This window comes from Neovison vison, chromosome 12 (genome assembly GCF_020171115.1).
Source record: "Neovison vison isolate M4711 chromosome 12, ASM_NN_V1, whole genome shotgun sequence".
NCBI lineage: Eukaryota > Metazoa > Chordata > Mammalia > Carnivora > Mustelidae > Neogale > Neogale vison.
This window is the reverse complement of record NC_058102.1, coordinates 95,869,694-95,893,201: the sequence shown is the minus strand read 5'-3', so window position 1 is coordinate 95,893,201 and position 23,508 is coordinate 95,869,694. Positions and strand designations below refer to the sequence as shown.

The window sequence follows — 23,508 nt, the reverse complement described above, 5'->3', positions numbered from 1 at the left end:
TTGAAATTTTGCGATGACCTCTTAGCTTTATGAACTTGGACGTCTAAATCTCTTCCCCAGTTTAGGAACTTCTTAGGCATTATTTCTCTAAATAAGCTCTCTACCGAATTCTCTCTCCCTTCTTCTTCCGTGGCTCTGGTGATTCTTTTGATGGTGTCCTGTAAATATGATAGGCTTTCTTCATTCCTTTTTACTCTTTTTCATTTGCTCATCTGACTGGATAATTTCGAATGATTTGCCTTTTAACTCACCGATTCTTTCTTCTGTTTTGTTAAGACTACTGTTGAAGATTTTTATTGAATTCTTCATCTCAGTCATTGTATTTGTCAGCTCCAAAATTTCCGTTTGGTTCTTTTTTATGTTTTCTAGTTCTTTGTTGATATTCTCATTTTGTTTGTGTATTGGTTTCCTAATATTACTCTATTGTTTACTTATGTTTTCTTGTAGTTCTCTGAGAATCTTTAGAACATTTATTTTGAATCTTTTGTTGGGTAATTCCTGTGTCTCCATTTCTTTGGGACCATGTGGTGGAGGTTTACTGTATTCCTTTAGTGGAATCATTTCACCTTGATTATCCTTGATTCCTGTAGCTCTGCACAGGTGTCTGTGCCTTTGTAGGAGCAGCACCCTCTTCCAGATTTTATTGATTCATTTATTTTATTTTTTATTATTTTTTAAAGATTTTATTTATTTATTTGACAGAGAGATCACAAGTAGGCAGAGAGCCAGGCAGAGAGAGAGGGGGAAGCAGGCTCCCCAACGAGCAGAGAGCCTGTTGTGGGACTTGATCCCAGGACCCTGAGATCATGACCTGTGCTGAAGGCAGAGGCTTTAACCCACTGAGCCACCCAGGTGTCCTGAGATTCAGATTTTAAATGTGATTTTATACAAGGCATGTCTACTTCAACTGATATCCCAGCTTATTGTGGGGACTGGCTTCTATTAGATATCTCATCTGGGTATGGGTTTGGGATTTGATTTGTGCCTCCTTACCACCAAAGGCCATAAAAAAATGCGTTTTCTTGAATAGGCTAATGCTGTCAGGCAAAAGCACATTCCATGCTCTTGTGTCTCAATGAATTCCCATTTTCCCTACAGACTTGACTTGATTTTTCCTTCCCATCTTATCATGTCTTTAATCTTTAATGATCATTTTTACTATGTTTTATTTCACTTTTTATTTAATTTTCAGCAGAGAGATAAATTCAAATAACCAAGCTTACTACTACTAAGAAAGTCTCTTGGAACTTTTCAGAGTAATGAAATCATCTGCTTGCTTATGTCACCAACTAAATACAAACCACCTGAAGGCAAGAAAATTGTCTAGTTATTTTCTGTGTTAACAGCATTTAGCACAGGACCTGCTTCTCCCATTCATTATTTTATTACTATTATTTTAAAAGATTTTATTTATTTGAGGAGGGGGAGGGGCAGAGGCAGAGGAAGGGACTCTTAAGCAGGCTCCACACCCAGCACAGAGCCTGATGTGGGGCTTGATTTCACTACCCTGAGATCATGACCTGAGCTGAAATCAAGAGTAGGACACACAGCTGATGGAAACTTTGATGATTTTATTATTATTATTATTTTGATGATTTTACTACTAATAAAAGTAGTCTCTCTTTTTTTAAAGTTTTTATTTATTTATTTGACAGAGAGATCACAAGTATATGGGGAGGGGCGGGAAGCAGGCTTCCTGCTGGGCAGAGAGCCCGACATGGGGCTCGGTCCCAGGACCCTGAGACCATGACCTGAGCCGAAGGCAGAGGCTTAACACACTGAGCCACCCAGGCACCCCGATAATAGTAGTTTCTTACACACTTCTAGGATCCCATTTGAATCTTTTACTCTTACCTCAATGTTAGACTTAAAAAAAATAACTGAGGAAGCTTGACAGGATGGCTCCCTTCTTGCACTGTACCCTTTACCTTCTTCCCACTTCTCTGTTCTGGACGAGAGAGAAGGAACCTATTCTATGGATAAGAAACTGATATGACAAGAAAGATGTGGTTTAGATCCCATTTCCAGGTAGGACCAAGGTCACATAACTGGCCACTTAGGAAGTAGTCTTATTTGGATGAAGTGATTAAGACACTTATACATATATCTCTAGCTTGTCCAACTTGCTCTTTTCTGACTATGGAGGGAACCCCTAAGTTAGTAATATATTGCTGTACAATAAATTACTTCCAAACTCAGCTGCTTAAAACAACAACTATCTAGTATCTCATAGTTTCTGTGGGCCAGGAATCTTGGCGTGGTTTATCTGGGTCCTCTGATTCCTGATCTCTCACAAGGTTGCAATTATCTTAAGGTTCAAATGGGATTGAATACCATCCAAGCTTATTTTTTTTAAAAGACCAGTTATTTAATTAGGTTCTCTGTAAGAAATTTAGAACACCAATTTGTGAGGGTATACTCCATTTGTGAGAGAAAACACAGAGTGGAGGTAGCCTTGAAGCTGAAGAACAGCCTTGATTTTTGGCAGAATTGCAAGTCTGTAGCTTTCTGATCGACCTTGCCATGCTCTGTAATCCCATATTTCTCTTTCTTGGTATCAAAGATCTCACCCTCCTGATATCTGGGCTTATGCAGCTTCTTCTTCTTGAAGTAAGCATCAGTGCGATGTTTGGGGATTTTCACACTGCTGATATAAATTTTGGTAGAAGTACCAATGATGAATTTCTGGTGTGTTCTATGCAGAGGAACTGGATTGAGGGACAGAGGTCCAGTCACAAGTAGCAAACCACTGTTCAGTTGCTTCAGGAAAACTACCCTGTTGCCTCTGTGGTGCCCATTGAAGATGATCAAAATGGTCCCAGGGGTGATGTTAACTTGCAGTTTTCTCATGCGCTGAAAGGTTTTTTGCCAAGGCTCAACAGCTTTTGAGGCACATCTTCAGAAGGATAATACCTCAGCATTTTGCCAAGTTTAACCACCTGGCTACCACCGTTCTTGTCACCACCACCTGGTTTTGTGACAGTAGCAACAAACTTCTCCTTTTTCTTTTCAACCCTGGATTTAGCTGCCGAATATTTCTTGTACATGGCCTTTCTGGAATACATAACCGACTGGGAGTATCTGCCAATTCCTCTGACAAGGACAGGGTTTCAGCTGCAGTGGGTCTTCCCCTTCTTTGGCGTTTTAGCCTTCAGGTTACCCTTCTTAGCTTTGCCACTGGCATTAGCCTCCTTGGCATCAGGTTTCTTTTCCTTAGTATCTGGTTTCTTAGCTTTTTCATCTGCCACCTTGCAAGATGGGACCATCCAAGCTTATTTACATTGTTATTGGCAACATTCAGTCCCTGGTGGACTGAGAACCTCAGTCCCTTGCTGGCTCTTGACTAGAGGCCTACCTCAGGTTCTTATCATGTGGATTTCTCCACATGCAGCTCACAGGATGGCAGCTGGCTTCACTGGAGCAAGCAAATGAGAGAGCAAGACTGGTCAACAAGAGAAACCAGAGTTGTCTTGAAACCTAATTTTTTTCTCCCCATTTTGGAAATTAACATATAATGTATTATTTGTTTCAGGGTACAGGTCTGTGATTCATCAGTCTTGCACAAGTCACAACCCTCACCACAGCACGTACCCTCCCCTATGTCTATCACCCAGCCGCCCCAGCCCTCCTACTCCCCTCCCCTCCAGCAACCCTCAGTTTGTTTCCAGAGATTAACACTCTCTTATGGTTTGTCTCCCTCTCTGGTTTCATCTTGTTGAAACCTGATTTTTTTTTAAAGATTTTATTTATTTAACAGAGAGAGAGAGAGAGATCACAAGTAGGCAGAGAGGGAGGAGGAAGCAGGCTTCTTGCTGAGCAGAGAGCCTGTTGTGGGGCTCGATCCCAGGACTCTGAGATCACGACCCGAGCTGAAGGCAGAGGCCCAATCCACCGAGCCACCCAGGCGCCCCTGAAACCTGATTTTTAAAGTGACATTGCATCACTTTTACCAAATTCCATTGTTAGATGAATGTTACTAAGTTTAAGCCACATTCACGTGCAAGGAGGATTTCATGAGTGTGAATATTGGGAAGCAGGAATAATCAGGACATTTTTGAGGCCGTTTACCACAGTCCTCTCTTCCAAAGCTAGATAAGAGTAGTTCCTGTGGCGGGGTGGTGGGAGGTTGGGGTACCAGGTGGTGGGTATTATAGAGGGCACGGATTACATGGAGCACTGGGTGTGGTGAAAAAATAATGAATACTGTTGTGCTGAAAATAAATAAAAAATAAATTAAAAAAAAAGAAAAAAAAGAGTAGTTCCTGTGGGACAGAGAAGGAATGGGAATATTCTTCCACTGACTTCATGGGGCATGAACTGTAACTGAGGTGGGGGAATTTGGGCCCTTACGAGCCTTATGCATGCCTGCTGGGAAGGCAGCATCTAGAGTCATCTAAAGGCCTGTCCTGAATGGTATGCATGGAGTTGAGTCTACCTGCTTGTGAGAAACAATTGTGTGCATCTTTTCCCAACTCCATGTTCAGCGATGCCACAGCGGTAGCTTAAAATTGACCACAGTGGGAATATTTATACCACAGAAATCAACAGTTGCTATACATGAGAGGATTTTTTTTTCTTTCTCCCCCAGAGAACTCATTTTTAAAGACTTACCAACATACCGCTAAGATCCTAAAATCTCTCCTGTGTCTTGGGTTCTGAGTCTGTGTCTCTCTTACAGTTACGGAGCTGAGGCTGGTGAATGGGAGCCACCGCTGTGAGGGGAGAGTGGAAGTGAAATACAAAGGAAAATGGGGCACAGTATATGATTACAGGTGGTACCTGCAGGCTGCAGATGTGGTATGCAAACAGCTGGAATGTGGACATGCTGTTGATGCTCGCAGAGACGCTTATTTTGGACGAGGCGTTGGGCCCATTTGGCTTGTAAATACTGTTTGTAAAGGGACAAAACTAACTCTCAATGACTGTTCTCATAATACTCTTCAAGACTACCATTTTCGAGGCTACTCCCATAGTAGGGACGCTGGAGTAGTGTGCTCAGGTAAGGTCTGTCTGATCTGTCAAGGAAATACCCAGTAGGAATAGCCTTGGTTTCATTCCCAGAATAACTAACAGGATCACATCCTTGGGTGAAGACCCCAGTCACACAATGACTCCTAGAGTTTTAGGTGCTCAAGGCAGCCTAAGGACTTGCTGGGTCCTGGACAGTGAAGGATCTAAACCTTTGGATCACTGGGCCCTTCAGATCTCTGTGGTGTGTCATAAGAGGTAGGAAGGTGGGGTCAAGTGTTTCATACAGGTACAACTGCTGGGTTGTTCCTGTATGAAGTAAGTTTCATTATGACAGCTGTTTTTTTCTTTCTTTCTTTCTTTCTTTCTTTCTTTTTTTTTTCTTTCATGAGATGGTCAGTCAGATGCAACCACAAGAGGGGACACAGGAGAGATTCAGGAAAACAAAGTTTATTATACTCCTAGAGAGGTAGAGTCACTTCATGTTGCCAGGGGGCCACATGGAAGAAGAGCCAAGGGAGCCAGCTCAAGCAAGCAGTTAAAGATCCAAGGAAGAGAGTAAAGACCGGTATGACCATAAATGACCATATTGGGGGTCAAGGGAGAGTATACAAGCAAAGGGCATAAGGGGATTTCAATGATACATTTGAATGTTAGTAGCTCATACTCAGGAGAGGGGAAGAAGGGGACTGGTGGCAGGTGTCATTGTTAACTCATTGGTACACCTGGTCACCTGGGTGGTGTGCTCACAGCCTGTTTGTGAAGACATTGAGGCAGCAGGAAAATATAAAAAAAATTGTTTTAATTATTTAATTTACTTTTAATTTTTTAAAATTATTTTATTTTCACATAATGTATTATTTGCCCCCAGGGTACAGGTCTGTGAATCATCAGGCTTACACATTTCACATTTCATAGCACTCACCATAGCACATACCCTCCCCAATGTCCATAACCCAACCACCTTATCCCTACCTCCCCACCCCCCAGCAACCCTGATTGCTAGATTAAGATTGCTAGATTAAGAGTCTATTTACCAGGTGGTGGGTATTATAGAGGGCACGGCTTGCATGGAGCACTGGGTGTGGTGAAAAAATAATGAATAATGTTTTTCTGAAAATAAATAAATTGAAAAAAAGAGTCTATTTTATTTATTTTTGAAAGATTCTATTTATTAGAGAAAGAGAGAGAGAGAGAGATTTTGAGCAGTGGGGAGGGGCAGAGGGAGAGGGAGAAGCAGACTCCCCGTTGAGCAGGGAACCTGACCTGAGGCTCAATCTCAGGACTCTGGGATCAAGATCTGAGCTGAGGAATACAATAGCTGGGTAAAGGACGGTAAGGGCAGTGAGGCCAAGAGAACCTGAGGTGGCACATAAGACGTGCTCGATGCCACCTAAGTGTATTTGGCGTGTGCCGAAGTGGAGGCAGTAAAGACAGCAATAAAACTAAAGTGTGAGTGGGTAGTGTCTGTATTTGTCAGAGATGTTTTCAGTAGTTATCACAATGATTGATGAAAAGTCCATCACTAATGCCATCAGAACAGTTTGATTTGGGGCACCTGGGGTGGCTCAGTCAGTTAAGCATCGCCTTCAGCTCAGGTCATGATCCCAGTGTCCTAGGATCAAGCCCTGCATTGGGTTCCCTGCTCAGTGGGGCTCCTGCTTCTCCCTCTTCCTCTGCCCTTCCCCCTGCTTGTGCTCTTTCTCTCTTTGTCAAATAAAATCCTTAAAAAAAACCAGTTTGACTTGGGAAGATATTATTAGATATCACAATGAATTCCCTAAGGTAGGTATTTGGGTCTTAAAAAAGGGCCATCCCATCTGATGGAGTGGTGGGACAGGTGGAGACTTGAGAATATTTGACTACGTCTATGGCAACCTAACAGCATGATCTTATAACCAGTCAGTATTTTTGTTATCTGCATGAGGAAAGTCACTGGAAAAAATGATCTTTTCAAATTGTAACTTCAGTAGATCTTTGGTGATACTAATTCAGGTCCCTAAAAACACAACTATTTTCTTTTTTGAGAGCTACTCTATTGAGGTGTGATTGACATCCAGAAAACTGTATGTATTTAATGTATACAACTTGATGAGTTTGGAGGTAAGTATATATCTGTGAAAATAGCATGATCTGTGTCATAAAGCTATCTATCATCTCAAAAGTTTCCTCCCTTCCTCTTTATTATTATTTTAAAAAATAATTATTTTCAAGGGGCATTTGAGTTTACTACCTTCAGTTAGGACTTTTTTTTTTAAAGAAAACTTGTTTTCTGACATTTCAAGTAATATTCCTGTTGTCAGGATTATAGTCATGGTTATTAACTGTGAAAAATATAAAGTCATGGAAACACTGCAGGGGACCTGCCTTATTTTGATAAACCAGTATCTGAGTAAAAATGGAGTAGGTGATGCTGGCACTTCTATTATTATCTTAAGAATTGATGCTTTTGATATTAATTCCAGTTAAGGCACATGTAAAGATAAAAAGAGTTTGAGAGTGGTACGGCACCTGAACTTTGGTTTTGTTTTTTACTCCCTGATTACCATTACCATTGCTTTAACTTAAATTCTCATATTTTAATGAAATGCTTCAGTTTTCTTTGACTGATCTCTTTGTCCTCAGTTTTTACTCTCCGGTCTGTTTCTATATTTTCCAGAACATGTTTTAATGATGTAAAGAAAAGTCAAAGTGGTGGTGATGTAGCATTGGTAAGAAAAGGAAACCACACCTTCTGAAAAATTTTATTTTATTTATTTACTTTTAAAGATTTTGTTTATTTATTTGACAGACAGAGATCACAAGCAGGCAGAGAGGCAGGCAGAGAGAGAAGGTAAGCAGGCTCCCTGCTGAGTAGAGAGCCTGATGTGGGGCTCGATTCCAGGACCCTGAGATCATGACCGGAGCCGAAGGCGGCAGCGGCTTTAATCCACTGAGCCACCAGGCGCCCTTCTGCAGAATTTTAAATTGGTTCTTGGAATTCCTTTCTCTCAATTTTAGGAAAGGGGTTTGAAAGAGAAATTTCAGCCTCTAGTAGATTGTTAGAAATATTGTGTTTAGCAAAAATCCAGAGGTAGAAAGAATGATCTGTGAAGAGTACAGAGGAGCTTGTTTGAAATAGAGAGGATTTCAGAGGGTTCTAGGAAAAAGATTGGGGAGGGGCTTCACAGCTTGGGAAGGGCTACAGCTCTGAGGTACAAAATGGCAAGGGTAGGAAGACGCAATTAACTTTAGGAGGAGAGGCTGGGGACTGGAGATCCATGTTAATTCATACATTCACTACAGCTACTGTTTTAGACTTCTTGTTCTCATTTCTTCTTTCCTTCTCTTCCTCTGTGGGAGTGTAGGAGTTGTTTTTGAGCTCCACAGGTATTTGAAGCTTGCAATTCACTTGTGGGAAGTTTTTACAATATGAGCTCTATTTCTTTCTTTTTTTTTTTTAAGATTTTATTTATTTATTTGAGGGAGAGAGAATGAGAGAGAGTGAGAGCGAGCAGGAGCAGGGGCGGGGGGAGGGAGTGGAGGGCAGAGGGAGAGGAAGAAGCTGGCTCCCTGCTCATCAGGGAACCCAACAAGGTGCTAGATTCTAGGACCCGTGGACTACGACCTGACCCCTGAGCTGAAGATGTTTAACCAACTGAGCCACCCACCTGCCTCAATATAATATGAGTTTTACTTCTTTAACAAATATAAGAATATTTGGATTTTCCATAAATTTTTGTATAGTTTTTGATAAAATCGATAAATTTAATCAGTAATTAGTTTTCAAGAACTCATACTATTATAAATAAAATTTTCAAATTAGGACAAAATTTGTTCATATCTTATTATCTTTTACATATTGATAGGATCCATAATGATAACCCCCTTTCATCCCTGATATTGTTAATTTGTTTATTTCCTCATTTTTTGCTTGATCAGGTCTACTAGAAGATGATCAGTTTTACTATTCTTTTAAAAAGAATCACCAATGTACTCTGTTGATTTTCCTTATTGTATTTGTTTTCTACCTCACTGATTTGTTTCTTAGTTTACATTCTTCTCTTTTGGTTATGATTTGCTGTTATTTTTGTAGATTCTTGAGTTGGAATCTTAGATCATTTATATTTAATTTTTCTTTTGTATTTTAATGTATGTATCAAGGAAGTGTCAAGGCTCTAGATTTTCTTCTAAGCACTGCTTTAGTGGTGTCCCACTAATTTTGGTATTAAATGATTTCTTTTGTATTTTATCATCATGAAATGTTTCTTCTTTATTTTTGAACATATTCCTTGTCTTATAGTCTTAGTTTGTCTGATGTTAACATAGATAACGACAGCTTTCTTAGATTAGTGCTTGCATGGCTTATCTTTTCTGACACTTTTAATAGGTTTCTGTGTTAATTTTTTAAAATTTTAATTTTATTTTAGAAAGAGAGGGAGGGGGAGGGACAGAGGGAGAGGGAGAACCTCAATCAGGCTCTACCCTCAATATGGAGCTGGTGCGGGACTTGATCTCAGGGCTCTGAGATCATGACCTGAGCTGAAATCAAGAGTCAGATGCTTCACTGACTGAGCCACCCAGACATCCCTGTTTCTGTGTTTATATTTAATGTATATGTTTTTGTGGACAACATATGGTGTGTCTTACTCTTTTTCCCTAGTTTTATTGAGATATAATTGAAGTGATGTCTTATTTCTGTCCAGTATGGTTATCTTGTTTTTATTTGAAGTATTTAAATTATTTCAATTTAATGTAATTGTTGATATGCTTGGGTGTAAGTCTACTGACTTGCAGTTGTCTTATGTATTCTTTATTACTATTTTAATCTTTGAATATTTTTAGTATTCTATTTTATTTACTCTATTGGTTTATTAGATATATTGCTTTGCTTAGAGTTTACCATAATGTTGAAATTATTACTCTGTAATCACATTTTGCCTTCAAATGATATTATATCACAACATATAAGACCTTACACAGTATGCTTCCATTCTCTCATCATTTCTGCTATTGTTGTCATACGTTTTACTTATAAATATATCATAAATCTTATAACACATGGTTATTATATTTGCCTTAAATATTCTATTATTTTAGAAATGAGACAAAGTTTTTTTTATATTTACCCACAGATTTATAATTTACAGTAGTCTTTATAGCTTTGAAAACATAGATTCATGTTTTCATCTGTTACTATTTTCCTTTAGCTTGAACTTTAACATTTTTGTGTAATGCAGTTCTGGTGGCCTCAAATTCTATCACTTTTATTTGTATGAAAACGTTTTTATTTTCATTCGGTTTTGAGATGCATTTTCATAGGTGATTTTTCTGCTTTTTCTCTCTGGTCTTCAGAGAGAAAGCTTCTACTGTTCTGTGTTTAATTTCATAATTCTTTTATTCTGCAATATCTAATCTTTTAAGTTAATTAGATAATTTTTTTCATTCCAGCTATTATATTTTTCAGTTTTAGAAGCTCCATTTGTTTTTTTTCTAGTTTTTAAAAAGCTGCTTTATGTTTCATTAAGTACATTTAATGAATGGTTTAAAGACTTTGTCAGCTAATTCAGTCATCTGTCTAATTTCTGCATATATTTAATGCTTACTGTTTTATTTTTTTTAAAGATTTTATTTATTTATTTGACAGAGAGAGACACAGCAAGAGAGAACACAAGCAGGAACAGTGGGAGAGGGAGAAGCAGGCTTCTCGCTGGGCAGAGAGCCCGATACGGGGTTTGATCCCAGGACTCTGGGATCATGACCTAAGGAGAAGACAGATGCTTAATGACTGAGGTACCCAGACACCCCTAAATGCTCACTCTTTTAAAAATTAAAAAATTTGGGCACCTGGGTGGCTCAGTGGGTTAAAGCCTCTGCCTTCGGCTCAGGTCATGATCTCAGGGTCCTGGGATCGAGCCCCACATTGGGCTCTCTCCTCAGCAATGAGCCTGCTTCCTCCTCTCTCTCTGCCTGCCTCTCTGACTACTTGTGATCTCTGTCCGTCAAATAAATAAATAAATAAAATCTTTTAAAAAAGAATAAAAAATTTAAGAAGAAAATGAAGAATATACAAATAAATGGAAAAGTTATCTTGTGTTCATGGATTGGAAGGTGGCTATTCTTATATCCTTTAAGAGAGATGGCTGGAACCACGCCCTTCCCCTCCTGACTCTCTGAGCTTTCTTAATATCCAGACTCATGTTCTTTCCCACTTAGGTCACCTAAGTTGTTCATGGAATATTTTGGCATAAACAATTATCAGATAGATAAGATTTGGAATCATAGCCATGGATTATTACAATGTCTATATTTCTAATATCAAGGCGTCAGTCTGTCTGCAGGCTGTCATGCATTCATGGATACAGATCTCATGGTTTTTCTTAATCCTCAGTCATTTGAGGGTTAGCTCCTAGGAAAGAAATTGACCAGAATTTGAGACAGACCAGAATTTGACAGAATGACTTTCTAACCTTGTCTGGCTGATAGATCTCTACCCCATCATAGCCCATGTCCGTCTGTTGGTTCTGTTCTTTATACCTCTGTAGTCAGGTTTGAATGCCTACATATTATGCTGTTTCCCTGGGCTCAGATGAGGAATTCACTTCTCTAAACAACCCCAAAATATATTTTCCTAGTATTCAGCTACTCCAAATAATCTGTCTTCAGAAACTGACTCAGGGAGGTCCCATTCTGATACCAACTGTCAAGTCCTCTTCTCCTTCCCAATGCCTGGGAAAAGGAAAACTTTTAACTATGACATCTAATGGTCATATACTATTACGCATGACATGCCACTTCTAATTGCCAAACTAGAATCATGAAGACTTACTTGGTTTGGTTTTCTTTTTTCTTTTAGGATTTGTGCGTCTAGCTGGAGGGGATGGACCCTGCTTAGGGCGGGTAGAAGTGCATTCTGGAAAAGACTGGGTTCCACTCTCTGATGGGAACTTTACGCTACTCACTGCCCAGGTCATCTGTGCAGAGCTGGGGTGTGGCAAAGCTGTGTCTTTCCTGGGAGATATGTCTATCAGAGAGTCAGATAGAGTCTGGCCTAAAGAATTTCAGTGTAAGGGGCATGAGCCTGAGCTCTGGTTTTGCCACAACGAATCCTGTCCAGGAGATGCATGCCACCGTGGGGCTGTTCAAGTTTTCTGTTCAGGTGAGATGCAGAGTGGGACTTCAACCTTGCCACATACTCTCCTGGGGTAAGAAAGACATGAGATTTGTCTGAAATATTGTCTTCTCCCATTAGTGTACACAGAAGTCCGGCTCATGAAAAATGGTATTTCTCAGTGTGAGGGACAAGTGGAAATGCATATTTCTGGACAGTGGAAAACGCTCTGTGCCTCACATTGGAATATGGCCAATGCCAATGTTGTTTGTCAACAGCTTGGCTGTGGAGTTGCTGTCTCTACTCCAAAAGGAGCATACTTTGTGGAAGGAGGCGATAAAATTTGGCAAGCTCGATTTCACTGCTCAGGGGCTGAGTCTTTTTTGTGGAATTGCCCTGTGACTGCCCTGGGCATTCCTAGTTGTACCCGTGGAAACACAGCCTCAGTGATCTGCTCAGGTAAGAGAGAGGAAATGGTTAACTGGTAATCAGGATGCTGCTTCTTTTTTTTTTTTTTTCAGGATGCTTTTTGAGTGAAATGTCCTTAAGAGCAGAGACTGTGGAAAAATTATTTTTAAAATGAGATGATCCATGATAAAACATGGTTCTTTTCATTGTTCATTTGCCTTTCAGTTCAAGGCAAGGAATGTTAAGAAGGATATCTTTTAAAATTAACACTATTATTTAAATATATCTGAGTATTATTTGCAGAGAAAGTCTGTAAGTAGTAAGCATGTACTTCAGTGAGTCATAACAACACGAATACTGTGTACCCCCAACCCAGATCAACAAAGAGATCATTGGCAGCATCCCGGAAGCCACGTTCATACCCTACCAGTCCCTATGCCCACCCTTCTCTCTGAAGAAAACCAGTCTCCTCATTTCTATGCTATAGAATTGGTTTTTTTTCTATTTTGAACTTTATGTAAAATCATATAGTATGTTTCATTTTGCATCTAACTTCTTTGATTCCATACTGTGTGCGCGATTCATGCATGTAGTTGTTTATAGCTATGTTTCACTCAACGGTGGAGTTTTTATTTATTTCCACTTCTCAGTGATTACAAATAGTGATGTTGCAGATAATTGTGACAATACTTGTGGTATAAATATGTATGTATTTATTTTGGGTGTTTAACTCCTGCCCTTTCATTTTTACTCTCTTAATGGTGTTTGTTGATATGCCAAGTTCTTGAATTTAACAAGGTTCCATTTATCAACTTTTTTTCCCCCACATACTGCTTCTTATGTCCTTTGAAGAGAACTTTGTCTGCCCTAAGATCCTGAAGATATTCCTCTATGGTTTAGTTATCTTTATTTCACATTTTGTTATATAGTCCTGGAATTGGTTTTCATATGTGATAGGGATCAAATTTTATATATTTTTTTTCCAATTTATTTATTTTCAGAAAAACAGTATTCATTATTTTTTCACCACACCCAGTACTCCATGCAAGCTGTGCCCTCTATAATACCCACCACCTGGTACCCCAACCTCCCACCCCCCCACCACTTCAAACCCCTCAGATTGTTTTTCAGAGTCCATAGTCTCTCATGGTTCACCACCCCTTCCAATTTACCCAAAAGCACATACCCTTCCCAATGTCCATAACCCTACCCCCCTTCTCCCAACCCCCCTCTCCCCAGCAACCCACAGTTTGTTTCGTGAGATTAAGAGTCACTTATGGTTTGTCTCCCTCCCTATCCCATCTTGTTTCATGGATTCTTCTCCTACCCACTTAAGCCCCCATGTTGCATCACTACTTCCTCATATCAGGGAGATCATATGATATTTGTCTTTCTCCGCTTGACTTATTTCGCTAAGCATGATACGCTCTAGTTCCATCCATGTTGTCGCAAATGGCAAGAAATCCAGGCAAGGAAATTTTATATTTTTACACAAATATCCAACAGACTCAGAATCCTTCCTTTTTTTAATTTATAATTTTTTATTTTTTAGTAACATATAATGTATTATTAGCCCCAGGGGTACAGGTCTGTGAATTGCCAGGTTTACACACTTCAGAGCACTCACCCACTCACCATAGCACATACCTTCCCCAGTGTCCATAACCCAACCACCCTTTCCCTACCCTCCCTACCCCTGGCAACCCTCAGTATGTTTTGTGAGATTAAGAGTCTCTTATGGTTTGTTTCCCTCCCGATCCCATCTTGTTTCATTTATTCCTTTCCTACCCCCCAACCCCCACTTTGCCTCTCAAACTCCTCATATCAGGGAGATCATATGATAATTGTCTTTCTCTGATTGACTTATTTCCCTCAGCATAATACCCTTTAGTTCCATCCACGTCATGGCAATTGGCAAGATTTAATTTCTCATGATGGCTGCATAGTATTCCATTGTGTGTGTGTGTGTATTCCTCATCTTCTTTATCTATTCATCTGTTGATGGACATCTAGGTTCTTCCCATAGTTTGGCTATTGTGGACATTACTGCTATAAACATTCGGGTGCACATGCACCTTCGGATCACTACATTTGTATCTTTAGGGTAAATACCCAGTATTGCAATTGGTGGGTCATAGGGTAGCTCTATTTTCAACTTTTTGAGGAACCTCCATGCTTTTCCAGAGTGGTTGTACCAGCTCATATTCCCACCAACAGTGTAGGAGGGTTCCCCTTTCTCTGCATCCTTGCCAGCATCTGTCATTCCCTGACTTGTTAATTTTAGCCATTCAGAATCCTTCCTTAAAAAGACACTTTCCCCACTACAGTGCCACCTTGGTCATAATGAGTCTACAGTATTTCTGGGTCATCTTCTGGACTCCAATCTCTTCTATTGTATCATTGTCTATTCTGGCATGAATGCCCTAGTTCAGTAATTATTATAAATTTGTAGTATGTATTTAAAAAAATTTTTAAATTAACATATAATGTATTATTAGCCCCAGAGATAGAGGTTTGTGAATCGTCAGGCTTATACACTTCACAGCACCCACCATAGCACATACCCTCCCCAATGTCCATGTAGTATGCTTGATATGTGGTAAAATTGTACCTTTAACTTCATTGTTTTTCTGCTCAAGATCGTTGTTGATCAGTGTTGATCATTCTTGGCTTTTTCCATATAAATTTTATAATTAGTTTGTTGTTTTTCACCAAAATGATCTTGTCCAAGATGGTGATATTAGCAACTCTTGAGCTTACCACCTCTTACAGACACACATTTCCAACTCTTATAAGTGAGGTAGGAATTTCTCTCTCTCTCTCTATTAATTTTTTGGAAGTCTGGGTGTTAATTCTTTTTCTCCTTTGCATTAAACTTTTTATTTTTAAACAAACATAAACCTACAGAAAAGTTGCAAAAATCATGTAAATATCAGAAAGGCCCATAAATATAAAAATCTGACTGGGATATTAGAAGAAAGGTGAATTACAGACCACTTTTTCTTTATGGAATCAGAATTCATGAAGTAAATGTAAGCAAATTAAATCTGGAGATGTAAAAAATTTAATACACCACAACCAGACAGAGTTTGTCCCAGAAATGCAGTTATTTTTTTTAAGATTTTATTTATTTATTTGACAGAGAGAGATCACAAGCAGACGGAGAGGCAGGCAGAGAGGGAGATAGAGGGAAGCAGGCTCCCTGCTGAGCAGAGAGCCCGACGCGGGACTCGATCCCAGGACCCCGAGATCATGACCTGAGCCGAAGGCAGCGGCTTAACCCACTGAGCCACCCAGGCGCCCCCAGAAATGCAGTTATTATAAGATGTACCAATTAACGAAACTAAACAAGAAAAGAATCACATAATATTTCATCAGATATGGAAAGGCATTTGGAAAGATTCAAGAATGATACATAACGTCTCTTAGCATATTGAAAATAGAAGGAGTTTTCTTCAGTCTGTTAAAGACCATATAACAAAAATCCAGAGCAAATATCACACTAATGGTGAAATATTGAAATATTTTTTCCCTGGGATGAGGGAGATGATATTAATATCTATTACCATTTTTATCCAACAATTTACTGGGGGGCAAAATTATTTAAAAGTAAAAGAACTAAAATGGAAGAAATAGAATTTACAACATGATTGCAAAAAATGCACAAATGCATAAAACTCAAAGGAATCTGTAGTTAGATTACTAGAAGTTATAGTCTAATTATAACATTGCTGGATACAAAATCATGTACAAAATATATACAAAGTTTTTTTTTAAATTTATTTTTTTATTTTCAGCATAACAGTATTCATTATTTTTGCACCACACCCCATGCTCCATGCAATCCGTGCCGTCTATAATACCCACCACCTGGTACCCCGACCTCCCACCCCCAGCCCCTTCAAAACCCTCAGATTGTTTTTTAGAGTCCATAGTCTCTCATGGTTCACCTCCCCTTCCAATTTCCCCCAACTCCCTTCTCCTCTCTAACTCCCCATGTCCTCCATGCTATTTTTTATCCTCCACAAATAACTGAAACCATATGATAATTGACTCTCTCTGCTTGACTTATTTCACTCAGCATGATCTCTTCCAGTCCTGTCCATGTTGCTCCAAAAGTTGGGTATTCGTCCTTTCTGATGGAGGCACAATACTCCATAGTTATATACAAAATTTTTAAAATTAATATTAGCAAATAGTATCAATAAAAAGATGATAAAATGAAAAGATGTACTAGTCACGATAAGATAAAAAACATAAACCACCAGGGAGAAAATCTGGTTAAAGACATAAAAGATAACAAATAGCATGGAGGACATGGGGAGTTAGAGAGGAGAAGGGAGTTGGGGGAAATTGGAAGGGGAAGTGAACCATGAGAGACTATGGACTCTGAAAAACAATCTGAGGGGTTTGAAGTGGCGGGGGGCGGGGTGGGAGGTTGGGGGAACCAGGTGGTGGACATGGATTGCATGGAACACTGGGTGTGGTGCAAAAATAATGAATACTGTTATGCTGAAAATAAATAAAAATAAATAAAAAAAGCAGGGGGAAATGTGTTATTAAAGGTACTGAAATAGGGGCACCTGGGTGGCTTAGTTGGTTAAGCCTCTGTCTTCAGCTCAGGTCATGATCCCAGGATCAGGGAATTGAGCCCCGCATTGGGCTCCCTGCTCAGCAGGAAGCCCGCTTCTCCCTCTCCCTCTCCCTGTGCTTGTGTTCCCTCTCTCTTTGTCTCTCTCTGTCAAATAAATAAGGTCTTTAAAAAAAATAAAAGATCTCCAAGGGAGATTAAAGATGTTTAAAAATGAAGAGATACAGAATATAAATGAATTAAAAATATTAAATATAGTCAGCTACCTCAAAGTTCATCTGTAAATTAACTCCAATCTCAACCAAAATGGACAATTTCTTAGCAATATATTTTTTTAAAATTTCAGCTGGATTGAGATATAACTGACAAAATTGTAAGACCGTCCAAGTGTACCATGAGGTGACTGGATATACATATACTTTGTGACAGGATTCCCTCAATTCTAGTTAATTAACACAGCCATGCCTCACACATTTACCTTTCTCTGTGTGTGTGAGAACCTTTAAGTTTGACTCTCACAGCAAATTTCAATGATACAATATGGTGTTATCAACTATGGTCACTATGTTATGCATGAGACCCTCAGAACTGATTTATTTTATAATTGGAAGTCTGTACATTTTTACACAACTCTCCCTACTTCTCATCCCCCAGCCTCTGGCAGCAGTTATGCTATTCCACATTTCTATGATTTTGATTTTGGTTCTTTTTCAAATTTTTATTTAAATTCTAGTTCATAGAATTTAGTGATTCATCACTTACAGCACCCAGTGCTCATCACAAGTGCCCTCCTTAATGCCCATCATGTATTTAGCTCTTCTCCCCGCCCACCTCCCTCCATCAACCCTGTTTATTCTCTGTAGTTAAAAGTCTTACCGTTTGCTTCTCTCTCTCTTTTTTTTTCTCCTTCCCTTTTGCTCATCTGTTTTGTTTCTTAAATTCTACATATGAGTGAAATCATATGGTATTTGTCTTTCTCCGACTGGCTTATTTTGCTTATTAGCATCATACTGATTTTGATTTTTTTTTTTTTGGATTCTACATAAAAATGATATCATGTAGTACCTGTATTTCTCCTTCTGGCTTATCCCATTTAGTGTAATGCCTGCACTATCCATCCCTGTTACCTCAAATGGCAGGGTTTCCTTCTTCCTCATGGCTGAATAATGTTACATTATATATGGCACATCTTCTTTATCCATTCATCTTCTGACCGATTTCCATTGTTGTAATTCTATTTTCTAGTTCATAAGTCTGATTCAGAATTTCCCAACTGTCCCTAATGTGAACTTCACAACAAAAAAAGAGTTGAGGAAATATGCTGCATTCAGTTGTCTTCCTTTCAGTGCTCTCTAACCCGGGACTCTTCCTGAATCTCGCTTTGTATTTCATGACATCAACTTTTTAAAGAATACAGGCCAATTATTATGTAGACTTTCCTTTCAATATGAGTTGTGGCTATAATCAGGAGAATTAAATATAGTGGAAGCATGGTAAATTGGTGTTACATACCATCCTGCCTGAATGCAAATTGGGATTTGGCTGTTTTCAAAGTAGAAATTCAAAGTATTAGCAAAGTCAATCACTGAACACCAATCTTCCTTACTTTGTTGCACAGTATAAATCCTGTGTTTCCAGCTTAATCCTATTTTGGTAAAAAAAAAACAAATATATATATATGTATATATATATATTCAAAAAACACATTTTAATGATTCTTCAAAATTGTTTTCAAAAAACAAATTTAATGATTTTTAAAATGTCTTTTTGTGTGTGTGGGGGGGAGTATAAGATGTGATCAGCCTTGCTAAATGAGCTGTTTGCCCTGGGAATAATGTGTATTCTGTGGGTTTGAGGTAAATAAATATTTACTGACTGATTTTGCTGGTTGCTCTCAGTTATTGAGACTGATGGTATTTTCTGGTTACTATTGCATAATAAATTTCTTCCCAATCTAGCCACTTAAAGCAACGATATGTTAATTTACACAACACAGATCACTGCTCATTTCCCTTCCGGCTTCCAGTCACATTTTCCTTACCTCCTTTAAGTCCTCATTGACAGCATGGACCCAGCCCATCCAGCTTTTGTCTGTTGCTTTGTTTCAAGAATGTCACATGTTTTAGGTGGCATCACAGTTTGGGGCTATTACAGATAAAGATACTATGAACATGCCTATTCAAGTCCTTTTGAAGACAAGCATTTCATTTGTCTTCAGTCAATGCTCAGTATTATGGCATGTATAAGTTTTCTGGTTCCTAACGCTGCATAACAAAAATTTGGCATTGTCAGAAGCAGAACTTTCCGTAAAGAGGTGAATCTACTATTCTTTTTTTTTTTTTTTTTTTTTTTTTTTTTTTTTTTTCCCAATTTATTTATTTTCAGAAAAACAGTATTCATTATTTTTTCACCACACCCAGTGCTCCATGCAAGCTGTGCCCTCTATAATACCCACCACCTGGTACCCCAACCTCCCACCCCCCCGCCACTTCAAACCCCTCAGACTGTTTTTCAGAGTCCATAGTCTCTCATGGTTCACCTCCCCTTCCAATTTACCCAAATTCCCTACTACTCTCTAACGCCCCTTGTCCTCCATGCTATTGGTTATGCTCCACAAATGAGTGAAACCATATGATAATTGACTCTCTCTGCTTGACTGATTTCACTCAGCATAATCTCTTCCAGTCCCGTCCATGTTGCTACAAAAGTTGGATATTCGTCCTTTCTGATGGAGGCATAATACTCCATAGTGTATATGGACCACATCTTCCTTATCCATTCATCCGTTGAAGGGCATCTTGGTTCTTTCCATAGTTTGGCGACTGTGGCCATTGCTGCTATAAACATTGGGGTACAGATGGCCCTTCTTTTCACGACATCTGTATCTTTGGGGTAAATACCCAGGAGTGCAATTGCAGGGTCGTAGGGAAGCTCTATTTTTAATTTCTTGAGGAATCTCCACACTGTTCTCCAAAGAGGCTGCACCAACTTGCATTCCCACCAACAGTGTAAGAGGGTTCCCCTTTCTCCACATCCTCTCCAACACATGTTGTTTCCTGTTTTGTTAATTTTGGCCATTCTAACTGGTGTAAGGTGATATCTCAATGTGGTTTTAATTTGAATCTCCCTGAGGGCTAATGATGATGAGCATTTTTTCATGTGTCTGATAGCCATTTGTATTTCTTGATTGGAGAAGTGTCTGTTCATATCTTCTGCCCATTTTTTGATGTGTTTGTCTGTTTCGTGTGGGTTGAGTTTGAGGAGTTCATTATAGATCCTGGATATCAACCTTTTGTCTGTACTGTCATTTGCAAATATCTTCTCCCATTCCGTGGGTTGCCTCTTTGTTTTTTTGACTGTTTCCTTTGCTGTGCAGAAGCTTTTGATTTTGATGAAGTCCCAGAAGTCTATTTTCGCTTTTGTTTCCTTTGCCTTTGGAGACGTATCTTGAAAGAAGTTGCTGTGGCTGATATCGAAGAGATTACTGCCTATGTTCTCCTCTAAGATTCTGATAGATTCCTGTCTCACGTTGAGGTCTTTTATCCATTTTGAGTTGATCTTTGTGTACGGTGTAAGAGAATGGTCGAGTTTCATTCTTCTACATATAGCTGTCCAGTTTTCCCAGCACCATTTATTGAAGAGACTGTCTTTTTTCCACTGTATATTTTTTCCTGTTTTGTCGAAGATTAATTGACCATAGAGTTGAGGGTCCATATCAGGGCTCTCTACTCTGTTCCACTGGTCTATGTGTCTGTTTTTATGCCAGTACCATGCTGTCTTGGTGATCACAGCTTTGTAATAAAGCTTGAAATCAGGTAAGGTGATGCCGCCAGCTTTATTTTTGTTTTTCAACGTTTCCTTAGCGATTCGGGGTCTCTTCTGATTCCATACAAATTTTTGGATTATTTGCTCCAGCTCTTTGAAGAATGCCGGTGGAATTTTGATTGGAATGGCATTAAAAGTATAGATTGCTCTAGGCAGTATAGACATTTTAACGATGTTTATTCTTCCGATCCAAGAGCATGGAATGGTCTTCCATCTTTTTGTGTCTTCTTCAATTTCTTTCATGAGTGTTCTATAGTTCCTCAAGTATAGATCCTTTACCTCTTTAGTTAGGTTTATTCCCAGGTATCTTATGGTTCTTGGTGCTATAGTAAATGGAATCGATTCTCTAATTTCCCTTTCTGTATTTTCATTGTTAGTGTATAAGAAAGCCACTGATTTCTGCACATTGACTTTGTATCCTGCCACGCTGCTGAATTGCTGTATGAGTTCTAGTAGTTTGGGGGTGGAGTCTTTTGGGTTTTCCATATAAAGAATCATGTCATCTGCGAAGAGAGAGAGTTTGACTTCTTCATTACCAATTTGGATACCTTTTATTTCTCTCTGTTGTCTGATTGCTGTTGCTAGGACTTCTAATACTATGTTGAACAAGAGTGGTGAAAGTGGGCATCCTTGTCTTGTTCCTGATCTCAACGGGAAGGCTGCAAGCTTTTTCCCATTGAGGATGATATTTGCTGTGGGTCTTTCATAGATAGATTTGATGAGGTTCAGGAATGTTCCCTCTATCCCTATACTTTGAAGCGTTTTAATCAGGAACGGATGTTGGATTTTGTCAAATGCTTTTTCTGCATCAATTGAGAGGACCATGTGGTTCTTCTCTCTTCTCCTATTAATTTGTTGTATCACATTGATTGATTTACGAATGTTGAACCATCCTTGTAGCCCAGGGATGAATCCCACCTGATCATGGTGGATAATCTTTTTAATGTGTTGTTGGATCCTGTTGGCTAGGATCTTGTTGAGAATCTTAGCATCCATATTCATCAGTGATATTGGTCTGAAATTCTCCTTTTTGGTATGGTCCTTGCCTGGTTTGGGGATCAGGGTAATGCTGGCTTCATAGAAAGAGTCTGGAAGTTTTCCTTCTGCTTCAATTTTTTGAAACAGCTTCAGGAGAATAGGTGTTATTTCTTCTTGGAAGGTTTGGTAGAATTCCCCAGGGAATCCGTCAGGTCCTGGGCTCTTGTTTTTTGGGAGATTTTTGATCACTGCTTCAATCTCGTTATTAGATATCGGTCTATTCAGGTTGTCGATTTCTTCCTGGTTCAATTTTGGTAGTTTATATTTTTCCAGGAATGCATCCATTTCATCAAGGTTGCTAAGCTTATTGGCATATAACTGTTCGTAGTAACTTCTGATGATTGTTTCTACTTCCTTGGTGTTAGTTGTGATCTCTCCCCTTTCATTCATAATTTTATGAATTTGGGATTTCTCTCTTTTCTTTTGGATTAGTGTAGCCAGTGGCTTATCGATCTTATTGATTCTTTCAAAAAACCAGCTTCTAGTTTCATTGATACGTTCTACTGTATCTCTGGTTTCTCCCTCATTGATCTCAGCTCTAATCTTGATGATTTCCCTTCTTATGTGTGGAGTTGGTTTGATTTGTTGTTGATCCTCCAGTTCTTTAAGGTGTAGAGACAGCTGGTGTGTTCTGGATTTTTCAATTTTTTTGAGCAAGGCTTGGATGGCTATATATTTTCCCCTTAGGACCGCCTTTGCTGTATCCCATAGGTTTTGGACCGAAGTGTCTTCATTCTCATTGGTTTCCATGAATTGTTTCAGTTCTTCTTTGATCTCCTGGTTGATCCAAGCATTCTTAAGCAAGGTGGTCTTTAGCTTCCAGGTGTTTGAGTTCCTTCGGAACTTTTCCTTGTGATTGAGCTCCAGTTTCAAAGCATTGTGATCTGAGAATATGCAGGGAATAATCTCAGTCTTTTGGTATCGGCTGAGTCCTGATTTGTGACCCAGTATGTGGTCTATTCTGGAGAAGGTTCCGTGTGCACTTGAGAAGAATGAGTATTCTGCTGTTTTAGGGTGGAATGTTCTGTATATATCTATGAGGTCCATCTGGTCCAATGTGTCGTTCAATGCTCTTGTTTCTTTATTGATTTTCTGCTTCGATGATCTGTCTAATTCTGAAAGAGGCGTGTTAAGATCACCTACGATTAGTGTATTCATATCAATATGACTCTTTATCTTGATTAACAGTTTTCTTAAGTAATTGGCTGCTCCCATATTGGGAGCATAGATATTTACAATTGTTAGATCATCTTGGTGGATAGTCCCTTTAAGGATTATGTAGTGTCCTTCTGTATCTCTGACTACAGTCTTTAGTTTGAAGTCTAATTTATCTGATATGAGAATCGCTACCCCAGCCTTCTTTTGAGTCCCATTGGCATGAAAGATGCTTCTCCACCCCTTCACTTTCAGTCTGCGTGTATCTTTAGGTTCAAAATGGGTCTCTTGTAGACAGCATATAGATGGGTCCTGTCGTTTTATCCAATCTGCAACCCTGTGCCGTTTTATGGGTGCATTGAGGCCATTCACATTGAGAGTGATTATTGATAGATACGTTTTTATTGACATCGAGTTACCTTTGAAGTCTTTC

General features: G+C 39.1%; 1 protein-coding gene and 1 pseudogene across 1 annotated transcript in view; one reads left to right on the top strand and one right to left on the bottom strand.

The window, feature by feature from the left end:
* Positions 1–2,385: 2,385 nt before the first annotated feature.
* On the bottom strand, positions 2,386–3,266 carry LOC122890978 (annotated as a pseudogene).
* Positions 3,267–3,399: 133 nt separating this feature from the next.
* The window catches only part of LOC122890977 (antigen WC1.1-like), a 41,586-nt gene continuing 21,477 nt past the window's right edge, over positions 3,400–23,508 (top strand). The window contains exons 1-4 of the mRNA XM_044226394.1: positions 3,400–3,424; positions 4,679–4,999; positions 11,804–12,106; positions 12,200–12,517. Of these exons, the coding sequence (XP_044082329.1) occupies positions 3,400–3,424; positions 4,679–4,999; positions 11,804–12,106; positions 12,200–12,517 (967 nt within the window). The remainder of the gene's footprint in view (positions 3,425–4,678; positions 5,000–11,803; positions 12,107–12,199; positions 12,518–23,508) is intronic.